The sequence below is a fragment of the Diabrotica undecimpunctata genome, chromosome 5, assembly GCF_040954645.1.
Source record: "Diabrotica undecimpunctata isolate CICGRU chromosome 5, icDiaUnde3, whole genome shotgun sequence".
Taxonomy (NCBI): Eukaryota; Metazoa; Arthropoda; class Insecta; order Coleoptera; family Chrysomelidae; genus Diabrotica; species Diabrotica undecimpunctata.
The window spans coordinates 107,584,699-107,612,266 of NC_092807.1; the positions used below are offsets into that span (position 1 = coordinate 107,584,699).

A 27,568-nucleotide genomic window follows, 5' to 3' on the forward strand; every position below is an offset into this window, starting at 1 on the left:
CTGTTAGAATTGGTACAATTTTTGCTGATTTCACTACGGACGAGCACTGGGTGGGTGAATGTAGTCCAAAATATCATCAATTTTAACCTGGCAGAGATAAAAAAAATTTCCCAGATAATTATCATAGACTTATATATGCGTCTATGGTAATTACTTAGTAAGAGGGTACGCCTCAAAAATGTCTAATTTTTTGTAAATTGTGCCGAAAAAGTAAAGGAAAACTCAAATTTTAAAAAAGCTCAATTTTTGTATTAGTTCTGTTTCTTTACCAAACCTCTTCAGTACTTATTTATTTGTAATTCTATCAGTCCATGATATTTTTAATACTTCTCGGTATAACCAGAGTTCGAAGCCTTTAATATATTTATAAATTGTTTATTTTTAAATTCTGAACTGTTGCTCATCGATTTGGATAAAATATATGTTTGGAGGTAACACCATCATACATCAAATTTACAACATAATTAAAAACAAAATAAAGTTTGAGAATAAGAACAAATCATATCATAAAGGAATCATGCATTGAAAACATATGTCCACTGCATAAAGGGGGAGTTTTTTTGGAATGTAAAAATTAAAGGGGTATAAATCTCTTGAATACAATATACAAAATATTTTCCAACGATCTATACAGCCGTTTAAGCACGTACGTGGAAAAACTCCTTGGTGGATACCAAAGTGGTTTTAGACCAGGTAGAGCAGCAATTAACAAGATTTTTTAGCTTGTAGAAACGACGAGTAAATTAATTTACAGAGTGTAAATGATTTACAGTATATTTAAGTTAAAAATAGTTATTTAACCAACAAGTGTATTAATAAGGGCGATTAACAATTGAGATATATTAACGCGCGAGCGAAGCGAGTTAATGTTCGAGATTGTTAATCGCCATTTTAATTTACGAGTTCGTTATAAAACTTTTCCATCGACCATACTTTTCAGAAATAAAAATATCTTAGTTTAAATTTTTATTTACTTAACGATAAATAATGACATACAATGACAGACAGTACTTACAGCGGCTACTTCATTTTATACTCCATTCGCTTAGATCGGGCATATTTTGACAGATTGATTGTGGGAAACCTAAAACACAACAATTCCTACTTCTCAGTATTAATAGCTCAAGTATACTACTATTGCAGACTTTTTTCTTTGAAAAAAGAAGAATTATTCTCAATAGTGGAAGTGTATACTAAACCCATCAAATTTTGGGTAGTATATATTTAAACAATAGATTTTAGTTGTTATAATTTAACATAAGTATTTATTATTATACATATATAGTGCAAATAAATAAATATTGTTTGTCGGTAATTTGCAAAGTTCTATTTTATATACTATTTAGTTTGTTTACTATTAATATTGGCTATAAGTACGAGTGCTTGGTTGTATAGTAATTTCCAGCCACTTCGAGTCTGTCAAAAAGTAATTAACTTCGAAAAAAAAATAATTACTAAATTCACTAGACAGTTCGGACTGGAGATAGCGAACCGAGTATAAATAATTTTTTAGTGCGAATACAGGGTGAGTCATGAGGAACTTTACATACTTCTACCATATGTAGAGTCCCTCAGGGAGCATATCATGTGGCCACTAAAAAATGTCAACTCCTCTTCTTTATTAATTAACAGGGTGATTTGTGTAATTGACCATTTATTTCATTTTACTGTAGTGTTTATACGGCTCATTTGATTTTTTAAATTTTTGCATGATACGGTACACTACTATCAAGCATTCGACTGGTATTAGCTAAACTAAATTCCAGGACTGGCTTTGGAAAAATTAATTTAGGGATTCGTATTAAATATTACACCCTGTATAATTTTTTTTAAAATACAATATGTGATTTTCAAACTACATAAATAGCCAATGAAAACGACATATGCGACAATGTTGTCGCACTTTTATTAAATTTTTAGTGAACGATCAAATCTTACCAAAAATACACCAACCATAATGAAGTATCAAATTATAAGGTATTAATTTAAACAAATGTTATAAATTTCAAACATTTTAATTAAAATGAGTTCCTACAACATAATCTAATACGTAGAAAATTAACATCTTTACTGTCAGTTTGTATTATCTCTACGATAGAATCAATTGTTTTTCAATTTTAAATTTTTACTCATAGATCGTATTGGGGCATTATTTTCGATAAATAATAAATTAAATTGATTAAAAAGTCAAACCTCTTGTATGTGTTAGTTTTTGTTGATTGTAAATGATTAAAATTTTATGTCAAATAATAATACATTGCATCAACTGTACTAAATAAAAATAAATCTAAAAAAGTTTAAAATGAAGGTTGGCGTTGACCGTTTGACGTTTCTTGATATTTTATACCCATTGTCATTATTGTCATTATCAATTGTTATTTATGTGTACAAGAATACATATTTCTTCTGTCATATCTACGTTAAGTACATTGTGTTAGTTTTGGTAGAGCTTTTGTTACTTTCGTTCAAAATGCCACATCAGTTTTCGACCACAGAATATGCAGACATAATATTTGTTTATGGATTCTGTAATGGGAATGGTAGGGCTGCTAGTAGAGAATATCGCAGGAGATTTCCTAATCGTCGAACTCCCAGTCATCCAACATTTGGGTCAGTTTTTAATTATTTGCGAGAAAATGGCACTTTTCCTAGTGGAACAACAGAGCGACATGTAGATGAAGCGTAGGAAGATGACATTATGGACGCCGTTACTATGAACCCTACAATAAGCACTAGACAAGTAAGTCGAGAACTCAATGTTACTCAATCAAAAGTAAGTAGAGTCTTACAAAAAAATAATCTATACCCATATCACATTCAAATGGTTCAGCGACTACATGCTGGAGATGAGATCGATAGGTTGGAATTTTGTAGATGGATTAACAATAATCGACCAACGCTATACAGGACACTATTTACAGATGAAGCCCAATTTACCAGAGACGGGATAAATAATTCACGAAATTCACATGTGTGGGCAGAAGAAAATCCCCATGCTATTCGAGAACGTCGTTCTCAGTTAAGGTTTTCGGTTAACGTGTGGATTGGTGTCATAAATAACCAATTAGTAGGTCCTCACTTTTTTGATGGTCCTTTAACAGGGCAGGTCTATTTGAACTTTCTACAAAATATTTTGCCGAATTTGCTTGCCAACGCGAACGTTGCTATCCGAGGGATGTATTTTCAGCATGATGGGGCACCCCCACACTTTTTACTGGCAGTGAGACAACATCTCAATAATGTTTATGGCAACAGGTGGATAGGACGTGCAGGTCCTATTTCGTGGCCTTCAAGATCCCCTGATTTCAATCCCGTTGATTACCATATTTGGGGACGATTGAAGCAACTAGTTTACGCAGTGAATATTAATAACCGACAACAATTAATTGATAGAATTATACATTGTTGTAATACTATTAGAAACGATCCCCAGAGTATCCGTAATTCAATACGTCAATTAACAATTCGGCAACAAAAATGTGTACAGGATGCAGGGTTCCATTTCGAAAATCTATTTTGAATTATTTCTATTTTGTTACCATTATTGTATCTTTTCCGGTTCTAATTTATGGGTTTATCATAACTATGTACATATTTTTAGTTTTTTTTTAAATTGTTCTTCGTTATTGTTAGTAGTTACTGTTTTTTGATACTTCATTATGGTTGTTCTATTTTTGGTAAGATTTGATCGTTCACTAAAAATTTAATAAAAGTGCGACAACATTGTCGCATATGTCGTTTTCATTGGCTATTTATGTAGTTTGAAAATCACTTATTGCATTTTAAAAAAAATATATACAGGGTGTAATATTTAATACGAATCCCTAAATTAATTTTTCCAAAGCCAGTCCTGGAATTTTTTAGTTTAGCTAATACCAGTCGAATGCTTGATAGTAGTGTACTGTATCGTGCAAAAATTAAAAAAATCAAATGAGCCGTATAAACACTACAGTAAAATGAAATAAATGGTCAATTACACAAATCACCCTGTTAATTAATAAAGAAGAGGAGTTGACATTTTTCAGTGGCCACATGATATGCTCCCTGAGGGACTCTACATATGGTAGAAGTATGTAAAGTTCCTCATGACTCACCCTGTATAAATAGGTATGTTTGGTTGCCTACACCACAGGTAACTGCCAATCACAGAGCGTTAAATGTGGTTAAATTAATTTATACAAGCAATGTATGTTGTATTGCCTATAATAAAATCGTTCATTAATAGAAAATCATTCATTAATAGGGGTCATTAATCAATGATTTTGAGGGTGTTAAAATTAATCATAAATGGAAGGTCGACGTATTATATTGATTGAAAGAAATTGCATTGGATTATCTTGTCAATATGTCAATATCATTAATGAATGCAGAACCAACTTACGGATATGCGTAGAAGAATTGACAATGACAATTGAAACATGATAATGATAATAAAATTTCCACAGCAACATAACAAACTTTTTATGTTTAACACAGTATATACCACAAATAGTAGTGTAAGAGGAATAGGACATGTGGGGAGAGTGAATTGCATGGGTCCAGCCGTTTGTAATGGCGACGGCGTTACTAGTCACGTTAAGTTTAGGTCAAAGGTGGTGGTATGACTGATATGAAATGACATAGTGAGGCGTATGACGATGTAAGTGCTGTTGTCATGGTTTCAGTGGTTTCACTAATTTTACATATTTACCCAAATAATGTTTTCCAAAAAAAAACAAGCAATTTCTACTAAAATCACAACTTACATATCTCTGGTCTAATGCCTAACCTAACCTTCTTAAGGCGGCTGCACAATTGACCGGAAACGGGAACGAGAATGGAAACTGAAAGCCTCAGCAGATTCACAATTAAATTCTTTAATTTTTAAATTTGCCGCCTAAAATTCAGAGCATAGTTTTTGAATTTGCCGTCTAAAATTCATAACCTATGTTTTAAATTTTCCGCCAAATGAAATTAGTTTCGGCCCGTCCGCATTTGGCGTTAGAAACTCTCACCCAAATCTTTCTATGGGACTTACCTTACTGGAGGGTTATCGAATGTACTCTGATGTTTAATGATCAAACAAAGTGTGGTTAAACAACGTTATTAACTGGTAAATAAGAAAAATGAAGGTAGAGGAGGTGAAAAGTACTGTAAAAACCCAAAGAATAAGTGCTCACAGTCATATTAAAGGTTTAGGTTTAGATGAAGCAGGTTTTGCAATTCCATCAGCTGCCGGCTTGGTTGGACAAGAACAGGCAAGGGAGGTTAGTTTCTCTTATACTTACAGCTTACAGTCATTTACAACGTTTAGCACTTAAGTACAATACAGTTCTTTGAAAAAATTAAAAATATATATAGTCTGTACAAAGTTTTATTTAGCCCGTATACAACTCTGAGCAAAATAAATGGAATTTGAATTAATCATTTAATGTCCATCCTACTTTTGAAACACTTAACATACAGTGTTGTTTAGCAGTGTGAAAATCATTCCAGAATAACTGATATAAGAACCAATAGTTCTTATATCAGTTATTATATCAGAATAATTTGTACTGCTAACAAAAAAAAACAAAATGTTTACTGTTTTCTTCTCTGTACTAGTGTAGTAAGAGCGTAAGATCTCTACAGAGATGAAATTTATGTCAATAAATTCTGCTTCACTTACCGATGATTGTGCAATGTAATTTGTAAAATTACAGAAAGTATGAAAAGCGAAACATGATATAAAAGTCTTGTAAAAATATATATTGTTAAATATCCACCAGCATTTTTTAATTTAAATTACAGATGTTTTTCTTGCATCTACAGATGATACAGTTGCATCCAAAAGTTCTGATTTCAGGCTTCACCTAAATGTAAGAAAAACAAAGTGGTTGGTGGTCTCAAAAACAAAAAAAATCATGGGCATATTGGAAGTGAATGTCACAACAAGTAGAATGGGTTCAATCCTACAAATACCTAGGTTGCTAGCGTAATGAAAACTGGGATAATATGTAAGGAGCTTTGACCAAAAATAGAACAGGCCAACCAAAACCAGTTTTGTGTAGTTGAGATCTTAGCATGACATTATGAATTCGGGTGCTGAGCTGCTATGTATTATGGCATGGAAGCTTGGACTCTTACTAGTTCCATGTTTTAAAAACCAGTAGCCTTTACAATGTGATGCTATGGTAGGATACTAAGCATATCATAGACGAACAGAATGCATAACATATAAGTCCTTCTAAGATTGAAACAGGAAATTTGATTTATTATAAAAAGCACATTATTAGCACATCTTATAAAATGGCAAATATTAACCCCTAAAATTAATAACAGAAAGAAAGAGAGCTTCAGACCTTAGCATACTTCCTAGTAAGAACTATATCATCTAAATTTAGTTATTTTAAATTCCTAAAGTTCTGCATGAATGCACTGTTAATATAAAACATCTATATACTTACCAAAAGTAATTATCAGATAGGCTGCCACTCTTCATTTTTGTGAGTGTGTAACGAAAATAACTACTGATGTTACAAATCTGTCAGAATTTGTAAACAGCTTATTTGAGATTGTTTTTTAAAATTGTTATTCTTTATAATTAAAATATTTAATTATATAAATAGAACTAATATAATTAATATAAACATTGACATAATAATATGAGATCATTAGTTTGTGGTCCAATGAACTGCAAGTTCTAATGTCAGTGGTCTTCTACTAAAACCTTATTAATTCTAGCTTCTTCTTCATTTGGCATCATAACCCTGGATGGGTCTTTGTCTGTTTGGATATGTCCTTCCATTCAAAGCTCTCTTGTGCCCTCCATTATCTTACATTCATAGTTTTCAGGTCATCTTACTCTTCATCTGACCACCTTGTTCTATGTGGAAAAGAATTTTGTATTCCTTCTTATATATTGGCTATGGAAGGCCAACTGTCCATTGCTCCTGCTCCATATTAATATTGGTAGACAGTTCCAATCCTCCATGTTTTAATAATTCTTCTGAAATTCCGTCCTATTTCACTTAAATATATATATAATACCCAGTGACTCACCTTCACTTGGTCTTACTAACCTGACTGGTTTGTTTCAACATAACTGTATCTAATATTTATTTAAAATTATCAGAACTGGATGCAAATAAGGGTCCTGGTTCTGATGGATTGCCTCCCAGCTTTCTCAAGAATTTTTGTTTTATATTATCCAGACCTCTTTTTCACATTTTTAATCTATCCTTAAATAAGGGTGAATTTCCAAAATGCTGCAAAATAGTTTTTTAACACCTATTTTAAAGCAGGAGATAATTCATTGGTGAATATTTTTTTTCTTCCTCATATTGTAGTCACTTGTATTCTCTTTATTCTTTGTTATTTCTGGGGTTTCGTTAAAGTTGATTAAGTCTAGCTTGCTTTTTTCCTCTACTGCATTTCTGCATTCATCATCATACCATTTCACATTTTTTTGTGTCTAGGCTTTTAGGATAGCTTCCTCAACAGTATCTTCCTCTCTGGATCCATTAGGTTCTATTTGTAGAGCATTTTCGTATTCTTGTTTATTTGTCAGGTTTTTAAATCCTTCAACATTCAATTTTTTAATTAGACTATTTCTTTTTGCCACTGTCGCGATTTTCTATCTCAATTTTGGGTCAGAGTCAGAGTTCGCCCCATGATACATTCTGGCATTAGTTATGTCTGTTACCCATATTTTTGAGATGAGAATGTGATGAATTTGATTAACTTGGTTGGTTCTTGGTATTTTCCACAATCCTTTATGTATATCTTTTCTCTGGGAGTTAGTACTGACAACTACATAATTACTTATTATTATATTTTGAGTCACTACTGTTATGAATTTCACATAATCAACAAGATGATAAAAGAGACTTTAATTAAATACTTTGATTTCTTATCACAAAAGATTTGTTTTAGGCGGCTGGCATAGTAGTGGACATGATAAAAAGTAAAAAAATGGCTGGAAGGGCTGTACTTCTAGCTGGCCCACCAGGTACTGGTAAAACAGCAATTGCACTTGCAATAGCCCAAGAGTTGGGAAATAAAGTACCTTTTTGCCCAATGGTAGGATCTGAAGTGTACAGTTCTGAAATAAAGAAGACTGAAGTTCTTATGGAGAATTTTCGAAGAGCAATTGGTTTGAGAATTAGGGAAACCAAAGAAGTTTATGAGGGGGAAGTCAGTGAATTGACACCAGTAGAAACAGAGAACCCTGCTGGAGGTATAGTATTTGTATACTTTTTATTTGCATCCTCTATTAATACATATATTCCATTTTAAGCTTTACATAACACAATTTTTGAAGATTTTTGACCCCCCTCCACCCATGTAACGTACCATAACGTTTTACAAGATCCCCTCCCCCTACCTAAACGTTATGTAACACCCAAGTGACCATTTTTACCTAAAAATAACAAAAATTGTCAAAAGTACCGGAAAGTCGGTAAAATAACTTTGTTACTATTTTAATCGCATTTGCTGTAATAATAAATAAAAGAAGAGATTCAAACTCGCAATAATAAACTTTTACTGCCAATCTTACAATTTTTTACGTTTTTCTTACTCTATCCTTACATATACTTTTGACTTCATCCTTTATGGTTCTTCTCATGCATTATTCTATTTTAATTTTTTTTTTAATAATAAACTCATAAACTAATATATTTATTTCTACATTTGGTAAAACAATTAGAAACGGAAATGTAACCGAAATAAAACATTTTATTCAAATTAAAATCAAGAGGTAGGTATATTATTTTGGTAAACCAATATTTTATGTGTGCCTATGAATTTTTTATATTTATTTTTTGTAATGTAGTATAAAAATAGTGTAATATAAAATAATGATATAAGAAAAATAAAAAAATCTAACTGTCGGTTTTTACTTATAGATAATAAAATTAGTTTATAAGTTATATAGACTGGATTATTTTTAGGTTACGGAAAAACTGTAAGTCATGTTATCATTGGGCTAAGAACTGCAAAGGGTAGTAAACAGCTCAAACTGGATCCCAGTATATATGAAGCACTCCAAAAAGAGAAAGTTGAAGTTGGAGACGTCATTTATATTGAAGCCACAAGTGGTGCAGTTAAAAGACAAGGAAGATCTGATGCCTATGCCACCGAATTTGATTTAGAAGCTGAAGAATATGTACCATTACCAAAAGGAGATGTACATAAAAAGAAGGAAGTTATTCAGGTATGTTTTTTTACACAGAACAAACTGCTATATTAGCACAGTCACTATGAAAACAATTGCATCATTCAAAGATTCAGTCAACATTGTATTAGGAAGTAGAACATAGAAGTTCTTCCTGGAACATAGAAGTTCCAGGAAGAATATTTATTTGTAAAAGACTTTGGTCAAATGTATATATCTACCGAATTAATATAAAATAATAATAATATTAATAAATATTAAATATATTTACAAAAGGAACATTTTTATTCTCAAGAGAGAAAGAGAGGAAAAATATATCTTCTGTCTCTCTCTTACTTATATCTTACATATGTAATGATTTTGCCGATTCACTCCCGTACAAATTTCCAACGTCGAACGCGCGTATAGAAGTTTAACTTCAAAAACAACCAGTATATTGTCAAACACAGTTCCATCTGGACTCTCCCATTTACGAGTTATGACGTCATCTCGCAGACACAATGAGTCCCACTGAAGCCAGTAGCCCTTTATTGCTTGCCCGTATTTTGCGATATTCTGCCACTGTGGCCTAGCCACAGGTCCATCAACTTACGGACTATCTTTAGATCTGGATCTTTTTTCTGCTCATGGTTTAGATTAAGATCTGGATCTTCCATCGGCTCAAGGACTAGCTTTACATCTGGATCTTTCTTCTGCTCAGCCTGGAGGTTTTTTTTGGTTAGAGCTTCTTCATTACTTCCACCCTCTATGGTTTTTCGAATCTAGCCCCCTCGTTCTTCTTGGCGCTCTCAGAATCGGCAGTTGCACTCCTCGCATGGTCTTCTCGAGAGGCCATCGGCATCTAAATTGTCGCTACTTCGTCTTCTTGTGGATATTGAGACCGTGGGACTGCATTGCTGTTGTGGGAATGGTCTGTCGGTCGATTTTCTGTACTCTGCTCTTATACATTATTTGCAATCACGCTGACGGTGGCGTACCATTCCACAATTAGAACACTTTAATCCGTTAAAGAAGAAACTAGCTCTTTGTCTCTTTGTATATAGTTAATTTGGCATTTTTCAATCACAATACACAACAATAATCAGTTTATTAAAACTATGTATTATCATCATTGGCTCCACAACCCATGGTGGGTCTTGGCCTGCTCAAGGATAAGTCTTCATTCTCTCCTATTCTTGGCCTTTTCTTTCCAATTTCGTACTCCCAACATTCTCAAGTCTTCCTCCAGCTGATCCCTAAATCGTGCTCTCCTTTTCACTCCATCTGTTCTTTGGTTATAAATATGTTTTTTCGGCTCCATCTCATTCATTCTCTCTATGTGACCTAACCACCGCAGCCGGTTTATTTTGATGGACCTAATAATATCAGGTTTGTCATACAGGCGGTAAAGTTCGAAATTATAGCGTCGATATGCCGGAGGATTTTACGTTCAAAGCATCTTAAACGTTCTTCATCGCTCTTTGTCATCGTCCATATTTCCGACGCGTAGGTGAGAATGGGCTTGATAAGAGTCCTGTATATCACTAGTTTCGTTCTTTTTGTAATTAGGCTTGTTGATAAAAATTTTTTTAATCCATAATAGGCTCTATTTACCAGATATATCCGTTTGTTAATTTCTGCACTTACTGCATTATTCTGATTAATTTGTGAGCCTAGGTATATAAACTCTCTTACTCCTTCGAACGATCGTTAGATCTTCGGGTTGTGCTGCTTGTATATAATTTGATACTTTCATATACTTCGTTTTACTAGTGTTAACCCCTAGTCCCATTCTTTTTGTTGCTGCTTCAAGCGCCTTGAATGATTCGATCACGTCCGCCTTTCTTCTTGCAATAATGTCGGATGTCATCGGTGTATGCTAGTAATTGTACGCTGCGATTAATAATAGTTCCTCTGGTTGTTATTCCAGATTCTCTAGTGCAATATTGAATAGAAGGCATGATAGGCTGTCTCCTTGTCTAAGTCCTATCTGAGGACTTTCTGGAAACTCCGTTCTGCACTCTAACTTTACACTAGACTCTTGAGGGTCGCTTTCACCAATTTTACTAAGTGTACTGGTATGCTGAATTCTATCATGGCCTTGTACAGTGCGATTCTTTCAACACTATCATAGGCACATCTAAAATTAACAAACAGGTGATGAGTATAAATGCCATACTCATATGTTTTTTCCAGAGCTTGCCTTAGAAGGAATATTTGATCGGTCGTTGATCTTTACGAAACCCACACTGATATTTACTTATTATGTCTTCACAATATCCCGATATTCGGTCGTAAAGAATATATGCCAATATTTTGTATGTTACGTTTAGGAGGGTTATTCCTCTGTAGTTGTCACATATTGTTTGATCTCTTTTCTTGTGGATAGGTACAATTATACCTACATTCCAGTCTTCTGGCAACTTTATTTGCTTCCAGATCAGTTCTACCAGTCTACATATACAGAATATCAGGTTTTTTTGCCATGCTTTAAAAGTTCTGAAGGAATGCCATCTGCCCCAGGAGTTTTGTTTTCTTTCAATTTTTGTATAGCTTGGATGACTTCTACCTCTGTTGGGATGTTATCTTTCTCTCTTTCATCGTCAATGTCCCCGAGTTGGATTTCTGATTCGTGGAGCCCTGTCTCACCTCTTATATTTAGCCTTTCCTCGAAGTTTTCTGCCCACCTTTCTAGTATCTGGTCCCTGATCACCAATGATCTCCCCTGTTCTATTTCTAACGATTGATAATCTTGGTTTGAATTCTTTCCTGTTCTGGTTAATCCTCTTGTAGAGCTTTCGCGTTTCTGCATATCGCGTATCTGAGGACAGTTGTTCATAAAATTGTTCTTTTTCTTCATCCGGCTTCTTCTCAGTTGGTACATGGGCATCTATTTATTGAATATTTAGTGTGCATAATCTTTCGTTAAGGGGTTGGAAGTCTATTATACGGTGCTTTACTCTTCTATTGACTATGAATCCCGTTCCTAGTGTGTGTTCCGTTGGATGGCAGCTATAATATATCGTATAATTCTTTTTCTCTAATATTTTATTTCCCCACCATCCCATTTCCTGGAGTGCAATTATATCGGTCCTATATACTTCTACACTGTTAATGAGAGACTGCAAGGCTCCTGTCCTGTATAGAGATCTTACATTCCACGAGAATAATCCTAAATTATTGTCCTTTTTCGCGCTGAGTCATTGTCTAGATTTTAGTCCGGAAACTTTACCTTGAATTCTCGTAACATACTGTTTTTTACGGTGTCGGGGTGTTAACCCTACGCCCAACCCCCCAACCTGGAGGACCAGTTCACCCGCTCTCGTCAGTTACCGACCCAACTTTCCACCCGGGTTGGATACTGGATCTCCAATTGGGTTGCTCGGTTTAACAGGGGGCACCAGCGTGAAGGTGAAAGTCGGATTTGAGTAGAAGAGGCTAAGTGGAGTAAACTGGAAGCAACTCCATGTTTTCGCATTCTACCCCTTTACCCCCCATTAAAACTATGTATTGTGAATCAAATTTTATAAACAAATCCAAACAAACAAAATTCTTACTATTTAAAAATTGCAGACAACACTGTAAGCATTTTTACCAATTCTTCAAATGTCATTGAAATTTGGATTATACGCTTATCAGTGACGTACGGTTTTCTAATCTATTTAATTAAAAATTAGTATTTTTGAGTACTAAACTTAAACAATTGTTTCATAAAACTTTTATTCACAATAAATGTTTTTGGTTATTTAATAAATATAATTCTAAAATTCTTAATGTAATTACGGTTACATTTTTCTTGTTATAATACCATGTTAACGCCTATGAAAGATCGAGCAGCCCTGTATGAGTTATATTTTTAACTGGTTAGGGAAATTGCAATTCTAAGGTTGATGTTATGGAAATTTTAAATACAAGTGACGTCAGTTTGTATAAATCGTGACGTAACATTGTTTTTCTGCAGCCGTTCCGAAAATAAAACTTTCGGTATCATTTATTAAATCGAAAGTACCATTTTACACAACTCATACCGAAAGTAGCTACTTTCGGGACTCATTTTTTTACTTTCGGTATGATTTTGGGTAGCTAGATAAAGGCTTTAACAATAACATCAACTATGTATTTTATTATGACAACGCTTGTTAATTTAAGATTCGTGTGTTTTCGCTCAGTTTTTCGTTTTTCAATTCAAAGAAACGGAAATCAGCAGTGAAAGTGAAGCCAAAATGATTCCAGATGAGATTAGGGAATCTGCTAAAGCCGCTATTTATGAATTATTACCGGTAAAGTCAAGAAAGAGGTATGAATTGCTCTACGATTTATTTCAAAAATGAAGCGGTGATAAAAATGTACATACTTACTATAAATGAAGTCATTCTTGCATATCTAATGGAAAAATCTAATATCTTGAAGCCATGAAGGCTTTCGAGCAATTACTCGATGCTTAAGTCCACACTTAACATTAAAAATAATATATATATAAGCCGCTATCCAAAATGTATTGCTTTCCTTAAAAGAAAATCGAAAGTATTATAAAATAGTAGTAAGTAAGTGGTAATAAAGAAGAAATAGATACATTTTTATCAGAAGCTGAGGATAGGATGTACTTAATGACAAAGGTTATATAATTAAATCTAATTTCTCTTTTTTTTATTATTTTTTTTTGTAAATTTTAGATTGCGTTACTTAATAATTGGTTTGGCAGGCGCTTGTCGTCGTGAGGAGCTTTGCAAAATCAGTTTCGATGATATAGAAGATAAGATAACCATGTTAGTGATTAAAATTCCTAATTCTAAAACAAACATGGAAAGAACCTTTGTGGTTATTGTAGAAAATAACATTTCTTTATACAGAAAATATCTGTCATTACGTCAAGCAAACACACCGCATCGTAGATTATTTGTATATTACAGAAATGGAAGGTGTACTATACAACCTATTGGTATTCACAATTTTCGAAAAATCGTCTGCACTATTGTTGAATTTCTTAAATTACCGCATCCCAAAGAATACACCGGGCACTGTATACGAAGGAGCTCAGCCACTTTGCTGGCTGATAGTGGTGGTGCTATAACCAACGTGAAAAGCCACGGAGGATGGAAATCAACTAATGTAGCAGATGGATACATAGAAAATTATTTAAGAAATAAAATTCACACAGCTTCACAGATTGAAAATGGCCGCAACCAAGTTAATATCTCAAAAAATGATAAAAGTACAGACACGTCTAACACTAATTTCAATATTGCCACTTCTGTTAATATTCCTAACAATATCAATGTAAATAATTGTTACAATATTGTGTTATTAATATTCATAAGTAGATTTTTGTAATGTTGAATTCACGAGAGTAACTTTGTGTTTAATAAAAGTTCATAGGTAAAAGTTTATCCATATATTCTTTTTAACATACAAAACGGCTAAAAAAAAATATTGTACGGAACACGATCTAAAAGTAATTTTACGAGACTCTCAGTATTCCAGGACTCGCCTACGGCTCGGCCTGGAAACTTCCTATTCGTCTCGTAAAATATTACTTTCGGAACTTGTTATGTAAATTACTATTTTGTATTAAAAAACTATATGAGCGCCGTAAGCTGGGTTTATCCTTGAACTTGGTAAACCATTACAAAACATACTCGATAACGCGCATAACTCAATTATTATTATATTGTTAGATTTTAAGCATGTTAAAATTTTTGTGTATTTTAGTAGTAATTGTTATCTTGATTTAAAACAGAAGTATTTCTTCTTCAAGTGCCGTCTCCATCAATGGAGGTTAGCGGTTATGGTGGCAAACGTTTGTCTACCTTCAGCTGTTCTTAAGAGTTCCTCAAATCCAAGTCCTGTCCAGTTTCTGATATTACGTAACCAGGACAATTTTTTTCTTCCAATTCCTCGCTTTCCTTCTATTTTGCCTTTTATTATCAACTGAGGGATGTAGTATTTCTCGTTGCGCAACAAATGCCCTAAATAACTGGTTTTTCTTCTTTTGACTGTTCTCAATAGTTCTTTTTCTAAATTGAGTCTAGCTAGTACTTCTTCATTTGTTTGTACAGAAGTATTAGTTGACTAATAATATTTTCAGGACGTTACATTACATGATCTAGATGCCGCTAATGCTAAACCTCAAGGTGGACAAGACGTTTTGTCAATGATGGGCCAACTTCTAAAACCAAAGAAAACAGAAATCACAGATAAACTTAGAAAGGAAATCAATAAAATAGTAGATAAATATATTGATCAAGGTATTGCAGAATTAGTTCCTGGTGTACTATTTATCGATGAAGTACACATGTTGGATATAGAAACATTCACTTATCTACACAGAGCTTTAGAAAGTGCCATAGCTCCCATTGTTATTTTTGCAACGAATAGAGGTAAGTTTTGGAAATTATTTTACTTATCAATTGATGTAAACTTTTATAGTGTCTTGCGTCTTGTAATAATACATTATTATTATCGCAAACAATTTTTTTTGCAATATCCTAAGTCAGAAAACCATTACCTCATAATAATACTACTGGTAGCATAAGCAAGATAATGAGCTATTCTATAAAAGAAAACATTTAAAAGAAGTGAAAAATAACCATTTCCAATATTGCAAAAACATTGCTATTTTTTGCTTATAAATAGAATAAATTTTTCTAATAGCATGTTTAGCAAGAAATAAAACCTAGTGTATTTGAGATTTTTTATTTCCAAAGCAATGCACAAGCCAATACTATTTTTAGAAACAATTGAATATGATAATTTGTTTTTTTCATAAAATCTATCTATATAAAGGCTATGATGGTAAGTCATACCGTTTGTCCAGTAAACTAACGACGCCATCTAGGAAAGAAATATGAACTACCATATTTCAATCATATTTTGTTCATGAAAAGATACGTTTAATTAATAATACTGTATTAATTACATATTAATATAATTAATAATTAAATTTAATAATAATTTTTAACGTAAAATTTAATACAAAATATATAAAGCTATTAAAACAAAAATAATGTATCCTCGATATGCTACTGACTCACTAATACTGGTGTTTTCATTTTAATAACTTCCTCTTTTAATATGGGCAACCAGATCCTAAGTATAGTCCTAAAAGAAACGGATGATAAAAAGAGAAAAATCAAAGAAGCGGCCCTAATTATGCTAAATGAGACCAATTGTGTCGTAAATTCCTCGGCAGAAGGATCTGGTTGCACATATTAAAAGATGAAGTTATTAAAAGGAAAATACCAGTATTAGTAAGTCAGTAACATGTCAAGAATACATTATTTTTGTTTTTTAAACAACAAACATATAAAATCAGAATTTTTCAGAAATCAGTTTATTGAAAGTTAAATGTAAGACCAAATACTTACCATGTCGGGATAGTATTATGAGGTTTTTTTCCTGGTTTTTCCCTCATGATTTACTATGGAATCACTAACAAGAGAATGCTACTGTCTTCATGGCATGTGGTTGTCATTTTAAAGACGAATTACATGCTATGATTTTTTTCTGACGGATATTCTCAAGTTAAAGAAAATGCATAATGTATGTCTGAATTGTTAATATAAATGAGTACGATAAAATTAAATTATTAGAAGAATTTTTTCAGCAAGTAACAAAAAAAAACAAAATTTATTTAATTTACTAATGTTTGTATTTTATATTGTATTTTTGTATTTACAATAAAATGACGTTTTACGTGACAAAAGTGAACGCTTTATCAAAATAAATTAAAATAAAAACTAAATAAGATTAAATAAAGGTAAATAGAATTAAATAAAATTAATTCAAGTTAAACAGAGTTATGTAGAATTAAATAATTTTTTGAGCGTTTTGTGGTGGGGATAGAATAGTTCGTCGGATCGTGACGTATGATACCTCATTGGAAAGCAGAGGCGGTAGCGAATATGTTGAGACAGAAAAACACACATTGCAGCATTGCTCAGAGGGCATTACATCATATCTCCTGTGTGTTTGGTCCAATCGAAGCGTGTGATACGTTAAATGAAAGGGAAGGATATCACGAATACATTAAGATAGAAAAAATTAACAAAGCGACTACCAAAAGGGGCACTACACAGTGTTTTCATTATCAATGAACATATAGTTACATACGATATGTCATAGGGCACTATGCATAAAAATAGTTGAACTAAAAGACAAATTTTGATTTATTGTCTTAAAGAAGGCCTCTGGCTGAGTACGGAATAAACAATTGATCGAATCCTAACATGCGATATAGCAAATGAAAGAATAGGATATAAAGAATATATTCAGATAGAAAAAAACAAACAAGTTGACTACCAAAAATACACCACAGTATCTTCATTATTAATGAACGTATAGCGACATACGAGATATCATAGGGCACCATAAAGAAAAATAGATTTACTATAAGACAAATTTTGATTTATTGACTTAAAGAAGGCCTCTGGCTGTATACAAAATAAACAACTAAGAGAGTCCTAACATGGCAAAAAAAAACAAACAAGGCAACTACTAAAAGGGTACGACACAGTATCTTCATTAATAATTTTGACATATTAGATAAATTTTCATTTATTGACTTACAGAAGGCCTCAGGCTGAGCACAAAATAAAAAACTGATCGAATTCTAACATGCGACATAGTAAATAAAAGGGGAGAATATAACGAATATATTTAGATAGAAAAACCAAAATAGACTACCAAAAGGGCACTACACATCGTCTTTGTTGTTATTGAATGTATAGCGACATACGACATATCACATGACACTATGGATGATAATAGACATATTTGCTTTATATATAAAGCATAAGATAAATTCGCTTTATTGACCTGAAAAGGGCCTCTGACTGATTACAAAATAAACAACTAGCCTAATACTAGCATTTGACACATCAAATCGAACGACGTGATACCTATAATATATATAATGTATATAGCGCTGTACCGAATGGGAAAATTACATAATAGAATTATTTAACGATGACCAAAGAATCTACCAAGAAATAACATCTAACCGAGATACAGGCCCACCGATTCTAATCTCAGAAGTTCAGAAGGCTATCGACCAAGCGAAACGAAGGAAGGCTTCTGGTCCTGACGAAATACCTGCAGAATTGGTAAAACTATTAGATAATGAGAGTGTTGCGATTATCACATCCTTCTTTAATAAGATATACAGCAGCGGCAAATTACCAGACAACTGGTTAGAATCGATATTTATAACTATTCACAAGAAAAAGAATGCCAGACAGTGTAGCGACTATCGACTTATCAGTTTAATGAGTCACACGCTCAAAATTTTTCTGAAAATATTGCATTGTCGCATATATAAACTTTGTGAGGGGATAACTGGTGATGAGCAGTTTGGTTTCCGAAACGGTATGGGTACTCGAGAAGCTCTTTTTTGCTTCAATAGCAAAGCTCAATACAAAAAAAATTGAATTTAGGAAAAATATTTACGTATGTTTTATAGATTTCGAAAAAGCCTTTGATAGAGTACCACATACATTATTATTTCAATGCTTAGACTCAATTGGTCTGGACACGTATGATATTAGATTGCTTAAAAATCTTTACTGCAATCAGACCGCTTGTGTTAAGGTGGACCAAGAGGTTTCAGCTAAAGTTTCTCTTAAGCGTGGTGTCAGACAGGGATGTGTTATGTCACCGATGTTGTTTAATGCCTACACTGAACCAGTTTTTGAAATAGCGTTAAATAATCGCCACGAAGGTGTTAAGATCGGTGGTGAAATTATTAACAACATCAGATACGCCGATGACACCGCAATAATGGCAGAGAGTCTAGAAGATCTTCAAACCCTGTTGAATGCTGTAAACAACAAATGCACTGAAAAGGGCTTAACAATCAACGCAAAAAAAAACAAAATGGATGGTGGTCGGAAAAATTAATATCGAAGACTCAGTACTAAGATTAGATAACAAAATCCTGGAAAGGGTGGAACACTTTAGATATCTGGGTAGCTGGATTGACTGCAGGGTTGAAAGTGACGAGGAAATTTCGACCAGAATAGAACTTGCACGGAAAAACTTTATTAACTGGCGTTCTGTATTATGCCGTAGAAGTCTGTCGTTGACCACACGTCTAAGAATATTGAAGTGCTACGTCTGGTCCACTTTGTTCTATGGATGTGAAACCTGGACAACAAAAATAAAAAATCTTAACAAATTAGAAACGTTTGAGTTATGGTGTTACCGTCGCATGCACAGAATCCCGTGGACAGCACACATATCTAACGAACGCGTGCTAGAGACCGTGCACAAAGAGCGAGCATTGATCAACATCATCAAAATGAGAAAGGTCCAATACTTCGGTCATATAAGGAGAGGACCTAAATATCGCTTACTCCGGTTCAGGGCAAAATCGAAGGAAAACGTTGGGTCGGAAGAAAACAACTGTCCTGGCTGCGTAACATTAGACAATGGACAGGTCGAACGGTCGAGGAACTGTTTCATCTAGCTGCCGACCGAGAATCATTTCATCAGTTTGTCAATATGACGATAGCCAACGCTTGAATACAAGCACGGCACACAAAGAAGAAGATGTTTTTATCGGAGTTCGGCGACAGAGAGGCTTCTGGACTTTTCAAATATATGAATATATTTGGATGATGCAATATGTTGGGTTTATTTGAGAAATAGGTACGAACATATAATCTTTTTCGTCGCTATTTATCACATATATTAGAATGACATGGGGCACTGAAAAAGGCAGTGAGAAATAGGGTAATTGCTTAAGTTTAAATTGCTATGAACATGAAAAAAGACAGTTTTTTTTTCTATTGGTTTTCTTAAAAGGTTAAGTCTAATATATGCATTTTGATGTTGGTATAAAATTTTTTATCTTGTAATACAGTGTATTACTACAGATATTGGAAAGACTTTTAGTTAGTTAGTAGTTACTTCGATATTCGATTCCAATGGAAAACATGTGTAAGTTCTACATACATTGGGATATCCTATTTTTTTAACTAATAATTGCATATGTATATATACATAACTAAATAATTTTCATAATTGGAATGTGTTAGTCATCAAATGCTTCACGAATTTTAGGTCGTTGTCTAATTAGAGGAACGGACGATGTTTTTTCTCCACATGGTATTCCTTTAGATCTGTTAGATAGGCTGTTGATTATTCGGACAATTCCTTACGGTAGAAGTGACATGGAACAAATATTGAAGCTAAGAGCTACCACAGAAGGTAAATATATTACATTAAATTATTAAATCAATAACATACCGAGGATACATTATTTACAATAAATACAAAATTGGAATTTGATATCAATATTAAGAGTAAATTAAATGTAAGCTTGAATTCTTACCATGTCGGGAGAATTTTTTCCTGATTTATTTTATATGTCTTTACTTTTTCTAACAGGTGCTCTTAAGTTAAAGTTCATTGTATGTAATCAAAAGAAATATCGTCCTATAAAGTTATAATAGGAGTGCCACTAAAAAATAAATATTAACAGTATCATTTTAAAGTACGCACTTTGAAATGTATATTACTCCACGAAAATAAATTTTACTACTTTTACGAACACCTTCAGACTGTAATAAACGAGACCCCAAATGATAAATATATAATCATTATGGGTGATTTTAACGCCCGTGTTGGCAGTGATATAATTCCAGGAATAAAACAGCGATATAATGAAAATATCAGAAATGAAAACGGAGACCTTCTGACGGACCTCTTGCAGCATAAACGAAAAACATTAATAATACATTTTTCCCTCACAAAGAACAATACAAATACACTTTTGAAAACAGTAGGGGACAAAGATCTATGTTAGACTATATTCTGTCGAATAGAGAGTTAAAAGAGAGAGTCAAATCTTGGATCTAAGAGCACTAATATCAGCAGAAATAGGAAGCGATCATAAATTGGTATTGTGCAAAATCCAAATGAAAACACATGTATGTGATATCAAAACACTAAAATACACTACAAAGATAAAAGTCGAAAGCTTACAGGATGACTTCACAAAATACCTATTCCAAAAAAGAATAACTGAAAAGAACAGAAACACATATATCACAGAAAGTGATTGAGTCGAAGAAAGCTGGGCAAAAATTAAGTGTAATATCTTAGCCTTGGCCAAGGAAGTTCTTGGTGAAAGAAATATAAATAAAAATAAATCGTTCCCAAGGCGAAGAACTCCATGGTTTTGTAAAGAAATAAAGGAAAAATGTAAAGGAAAGAAAAAAGCTTATCTGAAATGTCCTTACCATGTCAATAAAAACACAAGAGGCATACCATAATTACAAGACAATTAACACAAGACGAAACACATGCACATGTAAGAAAAATAAAAAAATGATCACTGGAAACGCTTTTAGGAAGAAATAGAGTATGATTTTTACGGTCTGCAAAAGGAAATATGGCGCTTCATTAGAGGTAAAGGAACTAATAGAACCAAAACACGTAGAAAAGGATACAGAGGAAGAACAAACGACTCTAGAACCGGAAACATCAGAAATTACCACAAATAAAGAACTTAATATAAATGTACATGAGTTCGTAAAATACTAAAAGGCTAAAGAACAGAAAAGCAGTAGGTAAAGACGGGATAAATGACAGAACAATTAACAACATTAATTAATAAAATTATAAAACACAGTAAAGTACCGGAAGAATGGAGACCGAGCGAACTAATTCTACTCTTCAAAAAAGGAGATAAAAACAGCCAGAAAACTACAGAGGCACAGAGAACTTTTTAAATACTACCCTAAAACTTACAACTAAAATTTTACAAATACTAATAAATCAGAGGATAAGTTTAGCAAATGAACAACAGGGTTTTCGTAGTGGAAGATCGTGTACAGATGCAATATTCGTTATAAAGTAAATTGCTGAGAAATCACTAGAGTATAATAGACCAGCATTTCTGTGCCTGATTGATCTAAAGAAAGCGTTTGACAGAGTAAGACTGAAAGATGTAATCCATCTTTTGTATAATAGAGAAGTTTCCCTAAATATTATAAAAACTATCGAAAACATATACTAAAACAACAAAATGGAAGTCAGAATAGATGGACAACTTACAGAACCTATAGAAATAGGCGACGGAATAAGACAAGAGGATTCATTGAGCCCCGTGCTCTTCAATTTAATCATGGATGAAATCATCAAAAGCGTTAACAAAGGAAGAGGATACAGAATGGGAAACAAAGCAATAAAAATACTCTGTTACGCAGACGACGTAATATTGATAGTCCAAGATGAAAATAGTCTGCAACGACTGGTCCACAGATTTAACATAAGCGCAAAAGAATTTAATATGACAATCTCATCTCAGAAAACTAAAACAATAGTAGTCAGCAAAGAACCAACCAGATGTAAAATAGAAATCGATTGCATCAGTAAGTATTGAACAAGTAATGGAAATAAAATATCTGGAAATTACATTGTCCAGCTTTGGAGACCTGGACAAAGAAATGAGAGATCAAGTACAAAAAGCAAATAGACTGGCAGGATGCCGTAATAACACTATATGGCGAAACAGACACATTAACACTGAGATGAAGTCAAGAATTTATAAAGCCAGTATGAGATCAATAATGACATACACCTCAGAAACAAGACCCGACACAGCCACAACGCAAAGGCTACTGAAAACGGCAGAGATGAGACTACTGAGACGAATTACAGGAAATACGCTGAGAGATCGAAAGAGAAATAAAGACATTAGAAGAAAATGTAACGTACTGTGTAGAAATGATTGGAGACAAAATAGAAAAAAGAATGGAATAACCACATAAGCAGAATAGCAAGAGATAAGTCACCAATCGGCAAAAGAAGTATCGGACGACCACGCAAAAGATGGAGTGACAACCTTCCATAAAGGTATTAATCGGCTAATGAACAAGCAGAATTGTTTATAAAGAGGAAGAAGAAGAAGAAGAAGGAAATACATTTTTCTTGTGACTTTTGAATAATCCAGGTATTTAGCAAGTTTTTAGTTAATATATTTATACCTATAGATAAAAAATTTACGTGTTTTCTGTAAAAAATTCGATGTTATTTTTTTGAGTCTCTGAGACAGAAGCCCCTATATGGAGTCTTACGGTGCCATGCAGGGTATCTGGTAAAAACTTTTAACATCGCACCACCTTTTTAACAAAAATGTAACATATAAATTGTGTACCATTTTAAGGATTTTTACCCAAATATTTAGTGGTTTGACTCATGTACAGGGTTTCTCATTATATTTTGACCCCCACTTATTTTCGTTAATTTCGGAAATACAAAAAAAAGTTTCAAATAAAAGTTGTATTATTTTATCTGTACCGACCAACAGTGTAGCAACAGACCAGATTTTGTATAGAGAGAGTGCCGAATAAAATCTTCAATATTTCAAATGGGAAACCCTGTATTTTTTTATAGTTTTGAGCAGCCCTGCATTTCCTGATTACAAATATATAACATAGTGTAGCATTAGTTTTGTTCTATAATGGCGTATGGTACTACTATACTATACTAAGATAAGAAAAAAAAATATTTAGAAAGTCAACAAAATTAATGACTTACAATACTACATTTAAGATTACAATAGATGCTCAAAGTGCCTCCAAAGTGTGAACTCTTGCCGTGATAGTGTTAATATTTGTATTTTAATCAAAATACACTTTTTCTTTTAAAAACCCCCATAAAAAGCTATCACATGGTGTTAAGTTGAAACAATTTGGTGGCCATGTAATGGTACCCTTATTGCCGCTCCACGCATTAAATTGATTATTTAAATGTTCTTAAACGCCTACGATATTATGTGGCAGTGCTCCATCTTGTTGTGATATCATACCTTTTAATTGATTTTGTGTATAATTTTGATTTAATAACTCATCCACTTCTGTAATGACTGTGTCCAAATATGATTCCCCAGTTAATTTATAGTCATAAAACAATGGTCCAACTATTTTGTTTTGAAATGTTCCGCATCACACATTTATTGATTTTCTTCCTGACTTTTTTATTTGCTTAATTTTTCTTTTTCTATTATTTTTCTGTTCCCACGAATACCTATTTCTTCTATTAAAAATGCCTGAAATTGAAAAATTTTATTCATCTGTCCATAAAATGTTATAAAAATAATTAGGATCATTGTTCAAATTTGTAAGCATGTCTTGACAGAACTGTAAACGATTTCTCTTATGAACATCCGTAAGTTCTTGTACCGGTAATATTTTGTACGGCTTATAGTTGTGCTTTTTTAGAACGAATGCATTAGTAGCATTGTTTAGACTAGTTTCGGAATTTTCTAAAATAAAAATGTTATTATGGATTTAATCATAGTCATAGTCATCTTTATTGATCCTTTAAGACATTCAAAATAAATGTATAAGATACGTCACTACAGAATTTGGTATAAAAAACATTAATGTGTATAATACAATATTCACAGTGTAAAAAAAAAATTGACAAAACATAAAATATATAAAATAACATTTTTTACAAGTAAATATGAAGCTATTGCAGTTTGTCCTCAAGATATTCATTTATAGAATAATATGCTTTTCTTAAGAGTAAATCTTTAACATTTTTTTTAAATTTAGAGATAAGTGGTATTTCTTTCACAGTTTTTGGCAAATGATTGTATAAGGTCAGTCCCATATATCTGAAGCAATTTTGAAATTTGGATGTTCTGTGTTTAGGAACTCGTAAAGATTCAGCACTTCTTGTATTGTAGTAGTGATTGTCTGAATTTACTGGAAATGTATTGATTTCCTCTTTGACATAAAGTAAACATTTATAGATATATAGGCAGTAGAAAGTTAAAATTTGATGTTTAATAAAAACTGGTTTACAAGACTGTTGATAATCCAAATTAAAAATTTTACGGATAATTTTTTTTTGGTTAATGAACACCTTGTTACTATCTACTGAGTTCCCCCACAAAATTACATTGTAGCACATGTGGCTGTAAGCAAGGCTATAATAAACGTTCATTAATGCCGAGATGGGTAGTGTGTTTTTAATTCTAGATATAGCATAAAAACCTTTATTCAATTTCATGTTCACTGAATTCACTTGCTCTGACCATTTGAGATTACAATCAATGAATACACCCAAAAACTTTGTAGAGTGAGTGGAAGATAACATATTGTTTCTATCGTGGATGGTTAAGATATAGTCAGATTTAGATGCGTTGTATGAATGAAAATAAATAATTTGCGTCTTGTCAATGTTTAATATTAGTCTGTTGGTATTACACCAGCGTATAAAGCAGTCAACAACAGTCTTCATTGTCATTTTTAATTCCTCTAGTGTGCGTGCAGAGACTATTAACGAGGTATCATCAGCAAACATTGATATTATAAGTGCCCTTATGTGATCTGGTAGGTCATTAATAAAAATTAGGAATAATAATGGTCCCAGCACGGATCCCTGTGGTACTCCTTTATTTGTCGTGTATGGTTCTGAGCTTGATTCTTTCATCTTAACAACACTCTTCCTGTCACTTAGAAATTTATTATCCATTCTAGAAATATCCCTCTAAAACCAACGTTATATAATTTATTGCGAATAAATGTTATGTCTAAGCAGTCAAAAGCACGTGATAGATCAAAAAATAGTCCTGCCACGTGGTTTCTACTATCTAATTCATCATAAATACGCTCAAATAAGCTGCATTCAGCCGTGAGTGTTGACTTTTTTTATCTAAAGCCGTGTTGGCTTGGAGTTAATAAATTGTATTCTTCTATAAAATTTAACATTCTGTTGTATACAACCTTCTCTATTACTTTTGAAATTATGCTATCTATTATTTAAGTATTTAATTTTTACCTTCAAAGTTAAGCAAAGTATTAAGATCTTCATCATCATTTCCTACGATAGTACGTTTCTTCCGTTCAAACATTTTTTCATTTAAGACATGACGATAGTTATATAAAAATGTATTTGCAGAAGGAGTCTGTCGATCTGGATAAATTAGCCCATATTCTCTTCTTGTCGCTTGCTTGTTTTTATTATTTTTTACATAAATTGAGAATATATCTACTTTTTCATCTGCAGTATAACCCATTTCGGTATGAGGACTGACAGTTTATAATAAATTAATAATTGTTTCATTTTGAAATGTCAGTTGCATAGCCACCTATGGTTACCCTTTTGTAGTACCATATGCCGTTATAGAACAAAACTAATGCTACACAATCTTATATATTGGTAATCAGGAAATGGAGGGCTACTCAAAACTATAAAAAAATACAGGTTGTCCCATTTGAAATATTGAAGATGCATTTTATTGGGCACTCCCTGTATACAAAATTTGGTCTGTTGCTACATTGTTGGTCGGTACAGATAAAATAATACAACTTTTATTTGAAACCTTTTTTTTGTATTCTCGAAATTAAGGAAAATAAGTGGGGGTCAAAATATAATGAGAAACCCGGTACACCTGGTAATACACTGATGATGGACTTTTTAGTCCGAAAGGTTATTTGTAATTATATACATTTTACAAAGGATTTTTAAATAAAACGTTTGATTATTGTAAGGGCATGATAGTACAATAAAAAGGTGTATAATTATAGTATGTCTACTGTAATTTATATGCCATAGATGTTTTTATGTATCATATTTGTAACTATTATATTTTTAGGCTTAGAAATTGATCATGAAGCAATCACATCGTTAGGTGAAATTGGGGCAAAAGCAACTTTAAGATATGCCGTTCAGTTATTAACGCCAGCACATTTAACGGCAAAAATTAACGGAAGAAACAATATACTTCAAAGTGACATTGAAGAAGTTGGTTCCTTATTCTTAGATGCTAAAGCTTCAGCGAAAGTTTTATCTGAAAATAAAGAGAAGTTTATGACGTAATTGATAATAGCAATTTTTCATAACTGTATCAATTATGTTAAGTTTTATTTTTGATTTTTTTTACATGCGTTTAGATTTCAAGAAACTGTTAATAAAGATTTTTAACTAGACACATTGATTACAAATTCTGTACCATTTATTTTCATTATTGGGTCTTTATTCATGCTATTATATCACTTTACATCATGCAGAATATTGGTATTCCAATTGTGAAAACAATTGTATGAGGCACATGATTATTTTGTAGCGTTTGTTCATTTTCGACACGAATTTTAAGTTAATGTTTAAAAAAGTAAAGAATTTTAATATAAATGTGTGTTTAATCCCTTAATACCTTCCGTGAATCCTGTACATAATGTGCAATAGTTAGAACATTAGAACGAATTGAGTAATATGTGTAACACGTGTGCATTCACAAGCTTCTGACGTAAGTACTATTTTTCGATTAAATTTGATAATCAACAACTTGATGAATCGGATATGGAACCAAGGAACACAAACCTTGCAAGAATATATAAAGCTTAAGGTACATACTGTAAGAAACAAACAGCGGAAGGATTTGTGAAATGTCTATCTAAAGCAACTCAATAACATATAATTATTGGTTGTAATAAAAAT

The 27,568-nt window shown here is 32.6% G+C and overlaps 1 protein-coding gene across 1 annotated transcript; it reads left to right on the top strand.

Moving 5' to 3' along the window:
* Positions 1-4,999: 4,999 nt before the first annotated feature.
* On the top strand, positions 5,000-27,262 carry pont (RuvB-like helicase pontin). Its single transcript, XM_072532534.1, has 6 exons — positions 5,000-5,246; positions 7,894-8,197; positions 8,913-9,175; positions 15,201-15,492; positions 20,174-20,320; positions 26,727-27,262. The coding sequence occupies exons 1-6, from the start codon at positions 5,106-5,108 to the stop codon at positions 26,948-26,950; spliced, it is 1,371 nt and encodes a 456-aa protein (XP_072388635.1). The 5' UTR covers positions 5,000-5,105; the 3' UTR covers positions 26,951-27,262.
* Positions 27,263-27,568: the final 306 nt, after the last annotated feature.